This window comes from Typha angustifolia, chromosome 6 (assembly GCF_048772165.1).
Source record: "Typha angustifolia cultivar Huaian chromosome 6, ASM4877216v1, whole genome shotgun sequence".
Lineage (NCBI taxonomy): Eukaryota > Viridiplantae > Streptophyta > Magnoliopsida > Poales > Typhaceae > Typha > Typha angustifolia.
The window spans coordinates 9,566,456-9,584,166 of record NC_133244.1 but is presented as its reverse complement, the minus strand read 5'-3'; the positions used below and the strand labels follow the sequence as shown (position 1 = coordinate 9,584,166).

Genomic DNA, 17,711 nt, shown 5'->3' with positions numbered 1-17,711 from the left:
GAACGTCTCTTTGGCAAATAAGTCGTCAAGTCAACCAAAGGAAACAGCCTAAATAATTGAGGTGAGCCGACGAAGACTGGATCTACTCTCAAATAATTGAGTTTTGGCCATTAGGTTAATTTAATTATAGAATTAAATTAAGCCTACGTAACAACATGGAGATAAATAAATAAAAATTTGATTTTAAACCACGCATCCAACTACCGAATTCCACAGGACAGACAAATTCAAAATTAATATTATTTAATCTCAAAAAAGTATGTTAGATGAGTGAGATAAGAATAATTTAGAAATATAAAAATATCATTCGAAATGAATGAAATATTCTCCCCTATTTTTTTCATTCTCTGAGGTAATTGTTAAATTTAACTGAGGGTATTGCTTGGTATTCTTTAAAAGATAGAAAGACTATATTTATAAAGACATATGATTTTATTTATATTTTTATCCAAATATAGGATGTTATTTATAATATTCTATGCACAATAAAAAGGTTAAATAATTTTTTTTAAAACTATATATATAATTTATCAACCATCAGGTGGGTTCTCATATTCCCTTTTCCTCTCCTTCAAACTATCTCAAACTCTTGAGATGCCTTGCCGTGTAAAGCATATATCAGTCAACTGATCGTCTCTTCAGAGTTCGGTCACAACTATCATTAGACAATCACTTGTGCACTGAAAATATATCACACAAAATTAAGGAAAAAAGAATGGATATGATTTATATTCACTGTAGCTTCACACAAGCATGATACAATAAAGATCGATCGAGGCTGGGTATAAGTGATTCAAGTTCTGTCTGTGACAAGTAAAACTAATACATTATCCTCTCCAGTATGTCTGTATTCCTTTTACCAAAATCACTACTCTTAAAAACAACTACGCAGTTGATGGCGGAAAGGACTTCCACACAGATTTCTATACTCCTCACCAATAATATCCATGTGAACAGATGAATGAAACAAAGAGTTGAATCAAGATGCCATGGCTTAAGATGTCCTGTAACCGTTAGGATGTGATTTCTGCCATCTCCACGCGATTGAAAGGCTCTCCTGGAGATCGGTGTACTGAGCTGTCCAGTTGAGCTCACGGTTGATCTTTGCAGGATCACTGTAGACTTCAGCGTAGTCTCCTGGCCTGCGGCTGAGATAGTCGACTTTGATTTCGACTCCAGTTGCTCTCTTGCATGCTTCCACAAATTCCTTTACAGATCTACCTGATAAAGAAAATAACAATGTGATTATGAGACATGGAGAACATAGAAATGGGATGAAAGAATTATATATGTGCATACACAATTTCCAATACCTGAAGAAAAGATACAGTTTTACGTCAAGTTTAGAGCTCATAAGATTATGAAGATTCATGTTCATTAGCTCTATAAGCTTTTCATGCAGAAATACATGAAAGAGTAGCTATAAGAAAGGAAGAATTAAAGAGAAATTTTAACTACCTTTTCCAGTGCCGACATTGTAGATGCCGACTTTGCTAGGCTCTGCCTTGCCAAGTGCTTTCACATGAGCATCAACTAGATCTGTGACATCAATATAGTCTCTTATACAAGTTCCATCAGCTGTGGGATAGTCTGTTCCTTTAACCTACAATAAGCCAAGCAAAATCATCAGTATTTCTATCTAATAGAAGCACCATAAACTGCAAGCAACATCTCAGTTTCTAAAACTTGTCTCCGGCAAATTTCATCGACATTAAGGAAAAGGGATATAAGAATACCTTCAGGCCTGAAATGATTCCTAGCGCTGCATCAAAGCATGCACCAGATATCCGTCCATGCTCTCGTAGTTCTGGTCTGGGAGCTTCGCCTAGCCTTCCCTCAGGGTCTGACCCAATAACATTGAAGTATCTGATAAAAATAATTTGAAGTCAATGTGCGTCAAATGTCTAATACATTAGCTAGGAGTAAATAGTGAAAGCAACAAACCTTAAAATCATGACAGCCATGTCTGATCTCTTTGAGAAATCTAAAATGATGTCCTCTGCCATTTTCTTAGCTTTTCCATAGGGGTTGATAGGAAGCTGCATTTATGTAAAACTCCAGGTAAATAACAAATCTTTGAACTTAAAGAATTATATATTGCTATAAGTCATTTCATTTCAAGGAAGCTACCATAATCTTTAACTACAGAAAAAGTACAGAAGAAGATGAGCTAACTAACAACTAAGAGAAAATCTCTATATTTATGTGTCAAAATTACTAGAACCCAGAAATCCACTGCAACATGTAGAAACCTATTAAAATGACAATATACCTGAGGAGTGTCTTCTACAATAGGCATCTTCTCAGGTTCTCCATAAGTTGCACATGTACTAGAGTAGATTAGAGTTTTTACGCCATGAGCTGCCATAGCCTCCAGAACCACTAGAGTATTTGCTGTGATATTGTGATAATACCTGTTGAATTGGAGAAGAATGATTTAACAAAAAATGATGACGTGCCTGATTTTAAGAAGAAATAACATTATCTCATCACAGAACTTTTGTAAACCATACCTTGTCATGCCAGAAAATAAGAATAGATTAGACAAGTACTTTTTATAAAGAGAGAAAGATCTTAATATATTGAACTAGCTAAAGCCAGGCATTCTATTCTCTCCCAAGGATAAATTCTAACAAGGAAACCAAATGCTCCAAACTGATGTTAAATAAATTTTTGAAAGAAGAAATGGCATACCGAAGAGGTTCTAGTGTACTCTCACCCACATATGCAACAGCTGCAAAGTGAATTACAGCATCAAATGCATTTTCTGAAAATATTCTGTTCACCTGAACAATGGTTAAGAATGAACCTGGTCTTACTGTAGAAAAGGAAAGTTAGAAAAAAGAATCTATGAAAATGCTGAAGAGTGAGAAGGTAAGGATACAGCTTTTGGGTCCCCCAAATCAGCATATATAAACTGAAGTCTACCAGGCTGTGGAAATAGCTCCTGGAGAACTTTAACAGCTCCCATATTTCCCCTAGAGAGGTTATCCTGCAGAAACGACACCAAATAGAAATTATAAGCTCCTCCAAAATCACATCAAGGAAGATGGTACCACCAAGTATATTCATAGATGTGTATCCGTGTTTGTGTTTGCAGGTAGCTTATAACTCATTTACCCCAACACTGTATTCCAAAGTACCAATATACACATGGGATGACATGAGAATGGGATGACTACAGAACAGCTATGCACTCGCTAGTCAAACTTTCGGGGAAATAACCATTCTTCATAGTGCTACTTAGAAATTGACCTGTATATCAATCCATCTTTGGAGAAGAGGAAGAGTAAATTACCACAATCGTAACTCGATAAGAATCCTTCAAGAGGCGAAGTGCGGCATGCGAACCAATATAGCCAGCACCTCCTGTTACTAAGACATGGGTTACCCCAAGTTCTCGGCGAGAAAACTGTAACATGCAAAAGGAATCAGAATCACAACTTCCAAATGAAGAATACAGAATAGGATGCATTTCAATCATGTCAAAGTCACAGAAGGTAGGTGAACTTGTGAAGTTGTATTTACAGGTAATGGAAATGCTTTTAGTCACATAACTGAAAGGGGAAAGAGTTGATCTGACTACAATAGATTATCACAAATACAAGCCAGATTGAGAAATACTGATAACTTACCACACTAGTGCCAACAAAGCTAGGGGATTGATTTAGAAAAAATATGCACAAGGCTATGAGAAGAGCAGCCACAATAACTTTTCCAAGAAAATGAGGCTTGCGTTTTGCATCTGAGTAATCCATACCTGTGAAAACATGGAGACTACTGGATCATGACAAAGAAAGTTAAGTATAGAGTGTTTCAGAGGATATAACTAAAGCAAATCATACACATAAATGATGGCTCAATTTTAGGAGCTTGCAGCAAACACAATATGTTAAGGAGTTTCTATCCTGAGCTTATTATATGAAAGATGAGTATTAAAAAAGCTCCTGCTTGATCTAGCAAGCAAAATAAGTAAAGCAACCACATGAAAAACAATAATAATGGAAAATGGGATCGATGGATGCAATTATTTGTTGAAACAACCAAATAAAGAAAGAGGAAAGAAATGGCAGCGGACAAACATAGCAGAAATGCCAATAAACCTTTTTTTTTTTTTGAAATACTTTTGGATTGGCTCTGATTTTTAAGGCTGCAATTCCTAACTTTTATCCATGTACTTGTAGATACATTGTGTGAGCGAAGAAATAATAAGCAAATTTGCCACCCGAAGAGCAATATTAGAAACCTGAGAAGGACCAGGATCTACCGGCCCTAGGTTGATTTCTGTTCCTGTTGACTGGTAGCATGTGATAATTACTCTCAAGATCAAACAAAAGTAATAGAACTATTCGCTTCTGTCACAGAATGTATGGTGGAAAATGCTGTACTCTCTCGTGGAATGAACCTGTTGGGGCACAAAAGCATATTCAGATCACTCATAAATGCCAAATTGTCCACAGAAATATAAATTTCTGTATAGTAATCAGATAGCAAAGAGATGTTTACAACATATGGACTGTCACCACAAGGATTCAAATTTCAATTTTAAACAGAAAGGGAATAAAGACCAACAAAAGCCAGTCATTTAATGCAACAAATGGCATTTAATTTTCATATGTAACAGAATTAAAGAAGCTACATAAAGAATCAACAAAAGAGTGAAAGATGAATGAGGGAAAAATCCCTGAAAAGGACAAAAAATTCAACATTGAGAAATAAAGGGTGATTATAGGATCAAACCGCGCTACAAGTATAAGGACTAATAGTTTTTAGAAACAATAGAAAGATAACACCCTCACTGATGCAATAGATGTCAACAACCAAACCGCTCCCAAGGGAAGCCAAAAACTCAATCAAAATGCCACCTTGGTGAACCCAATCGCTCCCACATACATAGCATATAATCCCAGAAGAATACAAGCAACACGCTAGAGCAAGAAAAGAAACGGCTACCAAGGGAGTAGAAGGCGAACAAAATCCGATTTCGACCACCTGATACGACGAACCCAGATCAAAACATCCCGAGACAACCAAGACCCAACTCGATAAACCCGCCAAAGAGCAAGAAAAATGCGTTCTTGGATGCATTTAATGCGAGAAAAGGTACCTGAAAGCACGAGAGATGCAGACGAAAGAGGGAGAAACAGATGAGAGGAGAAGGGGAGAGAAAGAGAGAGAGAGAGAGAGGTGAGAAGAAGTCTTTGGGGGAGTTTGGACCGAGTCGTGGACATTTTATAAGCGTAGAAGCGAGAGAGGAAGGAGAGGAGAAGAGAATTTGGCGAGTAGAGAAATTTCTAAGGTCCGACTCTTCTCCTCTTCCTCCCATGTTCAAATTAGAGCGTCCCACATGAAACATGGGCTGCTATTATTATTATTATTATTATCTCCTCTTTTTGCTTCCTATGTGAATTAATTATCTTTTTATATTAACTCACCTTATACTTATTTACATGGCATGAAGTCTCAAAGATCATGGAAATATGGAATCATTTCACCTCTTATCGTTTAGGGGCATTTGCACATGAAACCCTGTATTCATGCGATTTTTCGTTTGGGATCCTACATTTCCATAAAAATTAGTAAATTACAACTTTCGCTTCGTTGTTTCGAATCATAAATAATCTTAAAAACAGGGTGTTTTATGCAATTTCCCCTTCCTTTCATATTCTACTCCTTGGAGATTATGAGACAAAGGAGTTGGCGAAGCGTAGCCCTTTGACTACTTCAATATGATCAAGATTGGCGGCGAGCTAGGTTTGTCCTGGCCGTGATAACGACATAGTGATGGAGTCCATGGACCAGGACGAGTTTGACATTATATGAAACTATGAGGACATATATATATATATATATATATATAAATATATTAAGTGAAAAGGATGAGCATTCGAGCACGTAATTATGGCCATGGACTTAGCTGTAGGGCTGCGTGGGCCAATGAATAATAATACAACGTTAACCTCTAACACTTCAACACGTTCTTAATTTACTTTACAGGTGCTATTAGACGTTGCTTTCCTTCTTATTATTTATTATTAACGATTAACACATCTACCGCTCTAAAAAATTTAGGCTACAATATTTTTTTAAATATATTTTATACTATGTATTCTCACTTAGTTTTGATTGGGGCACTGTTTATAAGCTCAAGAAATAAGTTTGACTTGAATGGATCAAAATTTTATATTTTAAATTACAGATGTGTTTGAAAAAATTAAATTAAATTTAGAACTGCTTTCATAGATAGATTGATGTTATGATAATTTATTAACTAGTTTAAAAGCTTAATTTGTTATATAATAATTAATAATGGGTACCACATTAATTATTAATATGCCTCTCAAGTGTGGCCCCTCCACATCGCATGATAATAGATAACAGAAAATATAGATTAAATGGGGCTACACTGAATTCTAAACCACCAGCAAACAGGCTTTAACAATTCACATTAATATAATATTCCATCGCCAAATTAAGCTTATAATGCTGACAGGAAAGCAGTTTGGAGATGGTTCACTCCATCTCTCTTCCTCTCTCCCTTCTCTCCTCTCTCCTCTCTAACGAGAGAATAAAGTAATCAGACTTCGGAATGATACTTCTCACCTAATCCAATCAATTTTTGGACCAGGTTGCATCTTTAGAGCTCTAGATAACAAAATTGCTCTACTTTGGATTAATATAGGAAGATACAGAAATATTTGTGTTGTCAATATTTCCAAATGCATTGCTTCATCTTTAACTTGCCATACTTTTCATTCCATGCTTTCAATCTTTTGCACAGAATACAATCTAAAAAATCAAAGAAGAAAAATTAGCATGTTCTCCCTCAAGGTGTAGATATTACAATATATGGAAGTTGACATTTCATAATTATTTGAGCTGAAAAGCCAGTTCACAAGTGCTTTCAAAGTGTAGTTGACAATTTGAACATTCCATATTACAACTGTAGATTGACTAAAAAGAGGGGAAGAAGAAGAAAGAAGTGCCACTGCCAACTCTGGATACAAATAAATTCTTGTCACCAACCAAAACAGGTACAAGAATTACATTTCTATCATGCAGTTCTGATACTTGCTGGAGCAAAACAGAGTCTTCAAGAAAAGAAAGCTGTACAGTACTAATCCATACACTTGTTTGGAGTTTCCATCCAGAGCACCAAAATTACGCTCCTCTGAAACCTTCCAGTCACGACCTCCAATGATAGTTCCAACTTAATACATGAAGGAACTATAGGTTCATAGAGAAAACTAAAAAAGAAAGCCCATACAAGCAATAACTTCAAACTATCAGACCTTTATAGATATTCACCCGAGTCTAGAATCTTCCTTTCTTTGCCATAAACGAACAAACTTATGAATTCTACTGAATCTCTCAGATGCTTAATCTATCGGTCATTATGACATTAGCCAGGTACTATTATGTAGATTTGGCCCACAGAACATTCTTAGCTAGTGAGAGGTGTGGCGCGCTGAGCAAAATCAAGCAATAACTTACGCTGATGCTCGTTGGTATGAGGAAGACTGGCACGTAATAGTTCTAGTGGCATCTCTTTCCTTATAGCTTTTATTGCCTCTGAACCAATAATTGTATCACTTTCTGCCTGCATGTGCAACGATTGCATTGTACTGTCATATTTGCTGAGGCAGTATTTTGTGAGTAGCCCAAAGAAAGCATCAAATGATGCCTGCCATAGAGATCGGTTAGAAATGCTGTAGTTGGTGGTTGTGTGGAAATCAGTAAGAAGTTCTGTTGCTCTATCTAGAACAGACTTTATAATAATGGAAGCACCATCACCAGACAAATTTCCAAGCGGTCTAAGAGGTGGTTGTTCTGATGAACAAACAACAGCAGCAAGGCAAGCACTGAGGGTACTCAGATCCATTCCATGGATACATGTAGATACGACCTTAGCTAGATTTGTTGTGGTTTCAGCCGCACTGGAATCTGAGGGAAGACTGCCAAATAAAAATCTGAGATGGCGGAAAATAGCCATACAAACTAGTCGAGCAAGATCGCTACCAGGGATTAGAAGTTGAAGATAGCGTGAGAGAAGTTTCCGGCCTTTAGGCAGAGAAACCGAGCGAAGGAACACAAGGTCATCCTCTGGAGCCAATACCACAGAATGTGAAGATCTACCAGGGCCAAGTGGATCAACTAGCCGTAGTGAAGCTGCTAGCTCTTCCAGGAGGATCTGTCTCCTCCTCCTCAATTGTGTGCCACCATCTTGTGGGTGGCTGAACTGCATGATGCGATCAACATCATCTACATCAAGTAGAAGGCAAAGGCCATCCTCAATAATGACCCTAGCTGCTATCATTGGCTCTTGTTCAAGAGGCCTCAAAAAAGATTTATGGTCAAGGATGTCGTCGCACTTTGAAGATGTCGGTTCAACTTCAAGAAGCGGGCGAGGTCTATGAATGGAAGAGAACTGAAGCCTCCCTAGAGCATCTACTGGAAGATATGCATGTGTTTTGTCCTTTGTGCATGTTTGAAAAGACAGATCCCTTATGGCATTTGGGCAGAAACGGTGTTGCAACCTGGAACCTGCAGATCTCTTTGTTACACAAGCTTTGTGATAGTAATCATCTATGTAAGGGTCACTGTCGTGAGTTGCAGCATGCTGTATCCTCAAAATGCTTTCAATTTCTTCAGCTGACATGTACTTAGATCTAAACCTTGGGCATCCATTGTCAATCATCGAACTAGAGGAATCAGAACCTTGCTGATAAAAATGGAGGTTCTGTCTTCCCTTGTATGTTGTTGATTTGACTCTCTCACTCAAATCTGTGATCCCAAGTATTGAATCAAACCTGTTGATCATCTGCGGTAGAGAATGTTGCCTCCGTGGTAGAGAATGTTGTCGACTGAGCATCTGAGACTGCAAATGTGAGAAATGTGGTAGAGATGGCCGAACTTGGTAGAGTTGTTGTTTTTGTGGTGGCAAAGATGGATTTCTCATTAAACCATTTGGAGGAGGAAGTTGCTGCATCAAGTTAGGCAATAAACTAGGATTTTCACCCACAAAGGGACTGTGGTTCAACCAGCAGCTCTGTCGTTGACCGTTAATGGAGAGACCTGCTGAACCAAATTGACCCACATGTCCACCATAGTGTGATCGATGAGGTATTCCTGCCAAAGATATTTGGGAGAAGGGGGAGGAATTTGGTACCTCGAGAGGCACCTGGAGCACGGCAGTAGAACAAGGCATGCTTATGTGATGCAATTTATTTGGGGAAGCTTGCGGTAGCCCAGGTGGAGGGTAAGTTGTATAAGATGACTTGGGTACACGAATAGGCTGACTAGGATTGTTATGCTGCTGGTGGTGAGGATATGAAGTTGTTCTGTACAAAGTTTTAGATTCTGCAAAACGAGCTGACGAAGGATGGGGCTGAGATAACCATCGTTTACCATCCTGGACATTTTCAGCTTCTAATATATGCTGATCAAGCCAATTTGAAAAACCTGGCTCTTGTGCCCATTCTGCAGTAGAACCTGAAAAAGACAAGAAAAGGTAGTATTATTATTTTGCAGTTTAACAGTGAACGGAAAAATGAAGTAATCTGGCCAAGTCTAATTCAGAAGTATACAGGAGCAAAGAAGAAATCTCAATTATCAAATCATCCACAAAAAGAAAAATAAATACATAGTAAGGAAGCAGTCTGAGAACAAATATCAGATGGAAAGCCTGCACTTCCACATTTCTTGTTGTGATCACAATTCAAGAAGATACAGATCTACTGCCCACCCTCCATCAAGATAATGAAAGTTGGACTCGCTTATAAGTTGTATTACAGGTAAAAAGACGTGCCATCTTCAGAAATATGTGTGAGACTACATAGTAAGTCTAATGCATCTAAAATAGCAATAACAGTTGAATATTGCCACACGCCAAACTAACCTTTCGTGATTCATTTGATGCAAAATAAAAAATAAAAAAAAACTTTTGTAATGGATCAGAGCAAAACTATGTACTTACTTTTTCTAGAAAATGATCCTCCATGACCAGTTAATTCAGTGAGCTTCGGTCCACTAACAACTTTGTTCAACTGAAAGCAACAGAGAAATAAGAAAACAATCTTATTGACGAGGATTTGTGAATAACATGATCAGGAAGGCATCAAGTTTATGTAAAGGGAAGAGAGGATAAATGGGAACAGGGAAAGGATTACAAAAATTAAATAAACAGGAAGCTTATTATTTTGCAAGTACTGCTGATAACTATGAAAGAACTGCACACAAAACAAGGTATACTTCAATGTAGCACCATATGGACACATTGTTTCTTAATTAGTATCCTTTTCCAAAATGGCATGCGATTAAAGATGCAGGTCATCAACTAATAAAGGAAACAAAACCAATAAAGAAAATGAGGCAGGAGCTCAAGTGGCATGCTCAGTTTGCTATCATGGAAAACAAAAAGATTAGATGAGATATACGTGTCATATATGATGCAGGATATGAGTATCTTATATTACTTACTGAGCTCAAATACAAGATCAGAAAGGTAATAGAAAAAAAACATAATGATAATTAATCTATTTATGCTTAAAACTCGGATAATGAAAATTGTGTTTAGATCCTCTAAAATAGAAGCACCAAAATCCAGAAAAGCATAAAATGGATGTTTAAGAAAACAAACCTTTGAGAATGTGCTTGCAAGATCATCAACATCAGATAGAGAACCAAAACCTTCATCCTGCAATGCAAATATATAGAATGTGATGGACTTTTAGCTAAATTAACATACATATTGACTCATAAACTTGGCATCGTTTGGGAGAAAGGACAAAAAAAGGGCTTGCAGTCAAGAAATGGTAGGAATAACACTACAAGCAGTAGAAACCAAGGCAATATACAATTGTTGAAATATCTGAGGCAAGCACTTTGTATTTTCCTTTTGTTTTCTTGCTACCATCTTCCTGGTATCTGGTGGTTAAAGTTGAAATGAATTTAAATTAAACACTACAGTAAGATCCTGCGGGTAAAGAACTTAAACCTCCGCATTATCCTTGAGACAAGGAAACTGATAGTCTTCATCATCTAGTCCAAAACCGATACCATCATCATCATCACCATCGTCTAATCCCCCTAGCTCAACTTCTTCCATGACATCTTTACCAAAAAATGCATACTGTGAAGCATCAAAATGAGTGCTATCTGCTGAGGAAAATAAGGGCATAACATAAGATTAAATAGACACATTTGATTCCAAGACCAGAACTAGATCATATTCTAAAAGACCGATAGGATTAAGAACAATAGAAGAAAGAGAACTAATAGTCGACACACAAACAGTTTGGAAGCATGAAAAGCGTGCCCCAGATTGATCCAAACATGTACTTAGCCGAACTCTCCAGTCTCCACCATGATTGGTCACTACCATTAAGGAAATTATATTTGGGTTCGTCAAACAGCAAAACACGACTTCAAATTTTAGTCGAAATCGCATCGAAGGTCTCAAATAAACAGAAAAGTTTCAAGATCATGCTGTTCCAATAAAACAATCCCACGGATACCAATCTTACTTACATATGCGATACATCAATAATTCGCTTCATAAAACCCAAAATTACTTGACCCAAATACAAACTAATAAAGAGAAAAATTAGATCCCAAGCTTGAAGCGCAGAAACCCACAAAAGATCATCCACAAACTCATAAAACACTGCTGAATTCTCACCAATAACCATCGATCTTCCTTAAGACCTCAATCCAACAGTAAAATTCCATAAAAGAACCAAACTTTTTTGCTAAATCGAGCCAGGAATTCAGATCTAAAATATCCACGTGACCTAGAACACCAGAAGAGTAAGCAAAAGAAGAGAAACCTCACCTAATTCGCCTTTACCCTGCACACCAAACGCCTTGTAAGTGCCAATTTCTTCTGAAACAACACCATCCCCGTCGACTCCCGCCATCCTTAGATTCTAAACCGACGAAAAGACGAAAAAGATCACATCTTGATCCGATCCTCCCATTTATTTCAGAATTCAGAGAGGACCCAACAGAAATTTCGCGAGATTGTCCTAATCTAATAGATAAAGAAGGGAAGAGGAGGAAGAGGGAAGGAGAAGGGAAGAGGGAATTTGGCTATGCGTATAATTTTTCTTTTTCTTTTTCTTTGTGCATTTTTTTTTTTTTTTTGGGTCCTGTTTTCTTCCCCCCTCTCCCCTCACTCTCTCCCTCCTCTCACTCACCCACTTCTCTCCATCTACTGCTCCTATCTCCTTCCATCTAGTATAAAAACAAAAGAGGGAGGCGTGGGGTGAATATTTTATGTTGCTATCTTATCATTTACTCGGTCTCTATGATTGCAACTTATCCCCAATCTTATGCTTTGGATATTTTAATCTATCATCTAAACCATCATCACTGAGAGTCTAGTTTATTAGGAATAACAGGAGCGCAAAGTAGATTAACCATCAACTCTTTTACCAACATCCAAAAGAGTTTAGGCCTTTATAGGCCTTCCGGGCACTATAGGTTTCACTTTGCCATTGTCTTCTTGGCTAAGAAACCAGTCATAAAGATAAGATTGACAAATAATGATGGCATTAACAAAAAGATGGAAAGGAGATGGCAACAAAAGAAAGTTGGGTTCTACCTAAGCTACCTCACCACTGCTTACATATGCCTAGAAGATGTTAAAACAGGATGGGGACCATCAACCATCAACCATCAACCATCAAACATCAAACCATCAACCATGGAGTTGGATCCTCTGGTTGTGTCCACAAACCATCAGGTGGAGTGGAGCAGAGAGTGAGAGAGAGGCAGGCAGGCAAGGCAATCTATGGATTGGAGTAAGAGATTTGGGGTTTGTATTCATGCGGAAGCTCTAAGGGGTAATCCAACAGTATCCCTGCAAGAGGATTCTTCTTTGTCCACTAGGAGAAGATTCTATACAGTACATGGTTGCAGGAAATTTCCTTCAGTCAGAGTACTTGGTGTGCAGTGATTGGTTAAGAACACACAGGGCAGTAGTTTAATGTGGAAACACCGCCCATTACCTATTCCAGACTTTCTTGTCTACTACTATTTTTCCATTAGGTTATGATTAGGACCCAAATCTTAGTGACTGGGACGGTTTGGCTTAGATTTGGAAATCCTCTTAGTCAAATTCTAGAATTAATTTCAATTGGGTCGAGTCAAATCTATCCAATTGTTTGCATACCGTTGATGCCATCCATACATTCCATGGTCGGCACCGAATTTTAAGAGTTTTTGACTAAACTAGCTCACATCCAAATCATAAAACTTAATATCAAAAGGAATATATATATATATATATATATATATATATATATATATATATTTACATTTATGCCAATTTAATACGGAATTGAAAAAATAAATCGCTAGTGAATTCAGCTCGTCTTTCTTATTAGTTAACTCAGAAAATATGAAATTTATTATTGATTAATTTTATAAGTAAAATGTTGATCTATATAACATAAACATAAATATTTTTAGTATTAGATTTAAGGAGACGACTCATTTGAGTAAATAAAGTGGTCAAAGACTCGTAATTTGGTTCGCAGTTAGCTTTATAAATTATAAGTAAAGTTGGCATAAAGAGAATGGGAGACATAAAGGTTAAGTGGCGCGTGATAAATGAGGGTCTTTCCTTCCTTTATCACAAGTCTTTGTATGATTTTGTAGTCCTTTGTATTGCATTATGACCTTTGGGCTTTAGCATTTGGTTGGTGGCAAAGGCATCACCTTTCGTTTGGACTTTAATTTGTGGTCACAAGTCAAAAGGGCCTAAATGCTTATGCTAGAAGTTGCTTATATATTAAGGACTACTGGATACACTTAATATCCTAATTAATGTTGTTAAAAGTACAGACAAAGATTATTTTATTTTATTTTTTTGCTCTTTTTTTTTCCCACTGTTTTGAAGCTAGATTAGGATTAAAATTTACTTTGATAAGAGCTCTTTAATGTATCCGAGAAAGAATGAAATAAGGGGATATCTGGCTGGAATACCTAATTATATTGTGGAGAGACTTTTTATTAAGTACCTTGGGTTGTTTCTATATGATGGTAAACCGATCAGTATATAGTTATTTAAGCTTTGTTTGGTTTGAGACTAAACTCCATATTTAATGAGTTAATTTTTATTTCTTAGTTTTTATTTTTTTAAAAGTAAATTTAATTAGATATAAAAAGATAAAAAAAATATATTTAGTGTCTAAGCTAAATCCTTGAATCAGTTCTAGGAGAATTTCTAAACTCAAAGCAAATAAGGTATCGGAGTTTAAGAAGAAGTTCTTATATTCTTTGATAAGAATCAGATCAAGATGGCAGAAAAGTCTAGCTCGAAAGAAACAGAAGAATATTTCAAAACAAGAGTAGTAGTTAGAAAGGTGCGAGTGATGGAACTAAATCCATATTTGTTTGGGTAAACAGAGGGAGGAGAGAAGATTGAAAGCGAGGAAATTGCTGCAGATTTTGGGATGAAACACTGCATTTGCTGGTTCCTCTGTGGTTATTTTGAGCTGTAATGGGCTTTTATAATCTTGGACGTAGTTATTTTATACTACTTTCCACCAATTTTATGTGCCCCATAATGGCCCAAATGTATGGGCCCAAGCCCAGATGTCTTTCTTGCAAGTTCTTTTTTGTTTGGAAACTATAGGATTCGATCTGCAAAAAAAGAAAAAAGAAAAAAGAAAAAAGAAAAAGAAAATCTTGGGTTTAAACTGCATGATAGGATAATCTTAGAGTGAAGGTTCGACATGCACGATAGGATAACTGTAGGGTGTTAGATGCAAAGTTTACTTCTAACTGTAATCATTTTGCTACAGAGGTCTGGAAGTAGGGTTCTCACAAAGGCGCGACTTTTGGATCGCGACTTCATGGAATCGATCAATCTCGGATGTTTAATGGCGATCTCGGCAGTTCTAAGGCTCCTCTTGGTCGCCTACGGCGAGTGGCAGGACACGCACATGGAGGTCCGGTATACCGATGTCGATTACCTCGTCTTCTCAGACGCGGCCGCGATGGTGGCTTCCGGGATGTCGCCTTTTGAGCGCTCGACGTATCGATACTCCCCTCTCCTTGCCTTCTTGCTCGTGCCCAACTCTATTCTGCATCGATCCTGGGGGAAGCTCCTCTTCTCGGCTGCTGGTATGCGGAAAGATGAGACTTTTATTGGTTTTTTGTGGTATTTGTTAGGGAAGTTTTTATTGTCTTTAGTCGAAGAAATATTAGTCTTATTCTCGATTTAGTAACATGATCTTGGACTTGCCTTAGTTCTCCTTTTCAATTAAACCTTGTGTTCGATTTCTGGGTTATAAAGTTTGACTAAATGTGAGAAAAACAAGCCTATATCATTTCTTTATCATCTCTGTTGTGCTGAAAATATATATCATGATGAAAATGGGGTAATTGTTTATTTTTGTCTAGAAAAACATTTTTCTTTATCATTTTCGATACGTTGGATCACTGCAGAGTACTTTGCATGAGTTTTCAAGTTCAAATCATATTTGCGATATTTTTGGATGTTTGGTTTGTTGTTAATTGAGTTGATATTATGGTTTGCAGATTTGCTTGTTGGTTTGTTTATTGACACCATTCTGAAGTTACGTGGAGTTCCGGATAAACTGCGTCTCTGGTCTGTAGCAGCTTGGCTTTTCAATCCATTTACGTTTACCATTGGTACTAGGGGAAACTGTGAGCCAATTGTTTGTGCCATCATTCTCTGGATTGTCATCTGTTTTATGAACGGTGTAAGTTCTTCTTATGTAGGATGTATACTTTTTAAGTGAAAGAAATTTTCTGAATGATTCTTTCTATTAAATGGTAAGCGGTTGTAGATTAATCATGCTAAACATAATGAAAATGTCTTCATTATGAAAATGTGGGCATGCTTAGTGGTCAATCCTTGATATAGTTTGTGAAATATAGATTTAGCATGCGCGACCTGACCCTTTTGCTGAATTTTGTCATAAAGATATACTATGCCGTCAAATTTGTACCTGGGAACATATATCTTATGTTACAGATGCTAATTAAGTATAGTTTATGTTAGTATGCTGTTATATACATAGTATAGCTGATTATGAGTTCAGATATTTTTCTTTTTCATTTGAGTAGTTTCTAGTTTAGCTGAAACTCAATTTGCGGTCCTTTTAATTGTTTAGCTGTCTTTACTTATACATTGTTGTTCTTTGTATACAGGGAAGGTGTTTCAGGCAGCATTCTGGTATGGACTTATCGTCCATTTTCGGATATTCCCAATTATATATTCCCTTCCTTTTGTCCTAATCCTTAGTAAACAGACCATATATGTTTCTGGGAAGCCTGCCCTTATGCAATGGTTTTCTGGACAAAATGTACCATCCAAAAGAGGCACTTCAAAAGTTGTAAAATCATCAGAATGCTGGACTGCTTTATGTTGTAGCTTCAGAAGCATTGTAACAAGACAAACAGTAATGTTTGGGTTGCTCTCCGGATCTATGTTCTTCTTTTGGACTGCTCTTTTTTTCCATCTCTATGGATGGGATTTTCTAAATGAAGCTCTGCTGTATCATCTCACGTGAACTGATCCAAGGCACAACTTCTCCATATATTTCTATCACATCTATCTTTATCACCAGCACGGGTTCTCGGCTATAGAGAAGCTTATATCATTTCTGCCACAATTTATGGTGCAGCTTGCCCTTGCTTTGCGATTTGCTGCTGACCTTCCATTTTGCCTTTTCGTTCAGACAGTTGCATTCGTCGCTTTCAACAAGGTTAGCATGTGAATCCTCCGATTTCTATTTAAAGGTAGACCTACATGTGAATCTAGAACGATAAGAATTTAGGACCATTAATAATTCACTTTACTAAATCAAGAAAGTATACTTGTTACTGGATTAGTGTCCAGTTATCTTTTCAGAACTTCCTTGTATGTTATTAATTGGTGTTATATGGACTGACAGGTTATGACGGCACAGTATTTTGTGTGGTTCTTCTGTCTGTTGCCCCCTCATTCTTCCTTGGAGCAGTATGAGATTGAAACCAAAAGGTTTGATCTGCATCTTTGTGTGGATGGGATCTCAAATTCATTGGCTAATGTGGGCTTATCTACTTGAATTCAAGGGCAAGAATGTCTTCATACCGCTGTGGCTGGCAAGCCTCCTGTTCTTTGGTGCAAACACTTGTGTTATGCTTGCCATCATCCAACACCACAAGTACTCTCCAGTTTTCTCATCGCAAGGAGTGCCTGATGTTGCAAATGACTGGAAATTGGAATGAGATTTTTCTTTTTTCCAAGTTTAGATTTTTAGCAGTGTTAGTGAACTAAAACGCCACCTGTTTCTCCTTTCAATTACTAATGGATGAAATTGTTTTCTTCATATAGTTTTACTGCCTAAATTTGAGTAGATAAAAGATAATCTTTGGGATACAGCGTCTATAATGCCGCTATATTGGCAAGAAATGGTAGCACCGGGAAGAAGAGGTATTCTGCTCCACTTCTCGCATGAGCAATCCGACGATTAATATTTCTTTCTTCGTTGCCAATCCAACTGTGACATTATTGAATTTTGCGATGCGTGTGTGTATTTGATAGCTCGGTCGAACCAACCAGGACGGATAAAATTCTGGCCCAGCCAAAACAGCCAATCTAGGTCACAATAGACGCGTTTCCTGATGGCGATTCCTCTTTATTCGCCCACCTCCCGAAGTAACCGCGTTATCGCCACGAGATGCCAGCTCAT

At 37.3% G+C, this 17,711-nt stretch overlaps 2 protein-coding genes and 1 pseudogene across 5 annotated transcripts; 1 reads left to right on the top strand and 2 right to left on the bottom strand.

Annotated features, from left to right (window-relative positions):
• Positions 1-701: 701 nt before the first annotated feature.
• Positions 702-5,295, bottom strand: LOC140761162 (probable UDP-arabinose 4-epimerase 3). 3 transcript variants are annotated; one of them, XM_073098372.1, is made up of 11 exons: positions 5,108-5,295; positions 4,247-4,405; positions 3,636-3,760; positions 3,299-3,412; positions 2,885-2,992; positions 2,695-2,786; positions 2,273-2,414; positions 1,945-2,039; positions 1,737-1,866; positions 1,459-1,603; positions 702-1,221 (listed from the first exon to the last, which is right to left on the bottom strand). In XM_073098372.1, the coding sequence occupies exons 2-11, from the start codon at positions 4,305-4,307 to the stop codon at positions 995-997; spliced, it is 1,239 nt and encodes a 412-aa protein (XP_072954473.1). In that variant the 5' UTR covers positions 4,308-4,405; positions 5,108-5,295; the 3' UTR covers positions 702-994. The 3 variants fall into 3 exon arrangements, with proteins under 3 accessions (XP_072954473.1, XP_072954476.1, XP_072954475.1); XM_073098375.1 differs by having other exon boundaries at positions 4,268-4,405; XM_073098374.1 differs by lacking the exon at positions 5,108-5,295 and adding an exon at positions 4,954-5,054.
• Positions 5,296-6,834: 1,539 nt separating this feature from the next.
• LOC140760912 (protein PAT1 homolog 1-like) lies at positions 6,835-12,370 on the bottom strand. 2 transcript variants are annotated; one of them, XM_073097993.1, is made up of 5 exons: positions 11,834-12,370; positions 10,997-11,160; positions 10,640-10,696; positions 9,977-10,046; positions 6,835-9,492 (listed from the first exon to the last, which is right to left on the bottom strand). In XM_073097993.1, the coding sequence occupies exons 1-5, from the start codon at positions 11,916-11,918 to the stop codon at positions 7,445-7,447; spliced, it is 2,424 nt and encodes an 807-aa protein (XP_072954094.1). In that variant the 5' UTR covers positions 11,919-12,370; the 3' UTR covers positions 6,835-7,444. The 2 variants fall into 2 exon arrangements, with proteins under 2 accessions (XP_072954094.1, XP_072954095.1); XM_073097994.1 differs by having other exon boundaries at positions 10,997-11,157.
• A 2,362-nt stretch (positions 12,371-14,732) lies between these two features.
• LOC140761052 (GPI mannosyltransferase 1-like) lies at positions 14,733-17,348 on the top strand (annotated as a pseudogene).
• Positions 17,349-17,711: the final 363 nt, after the last annotated feature.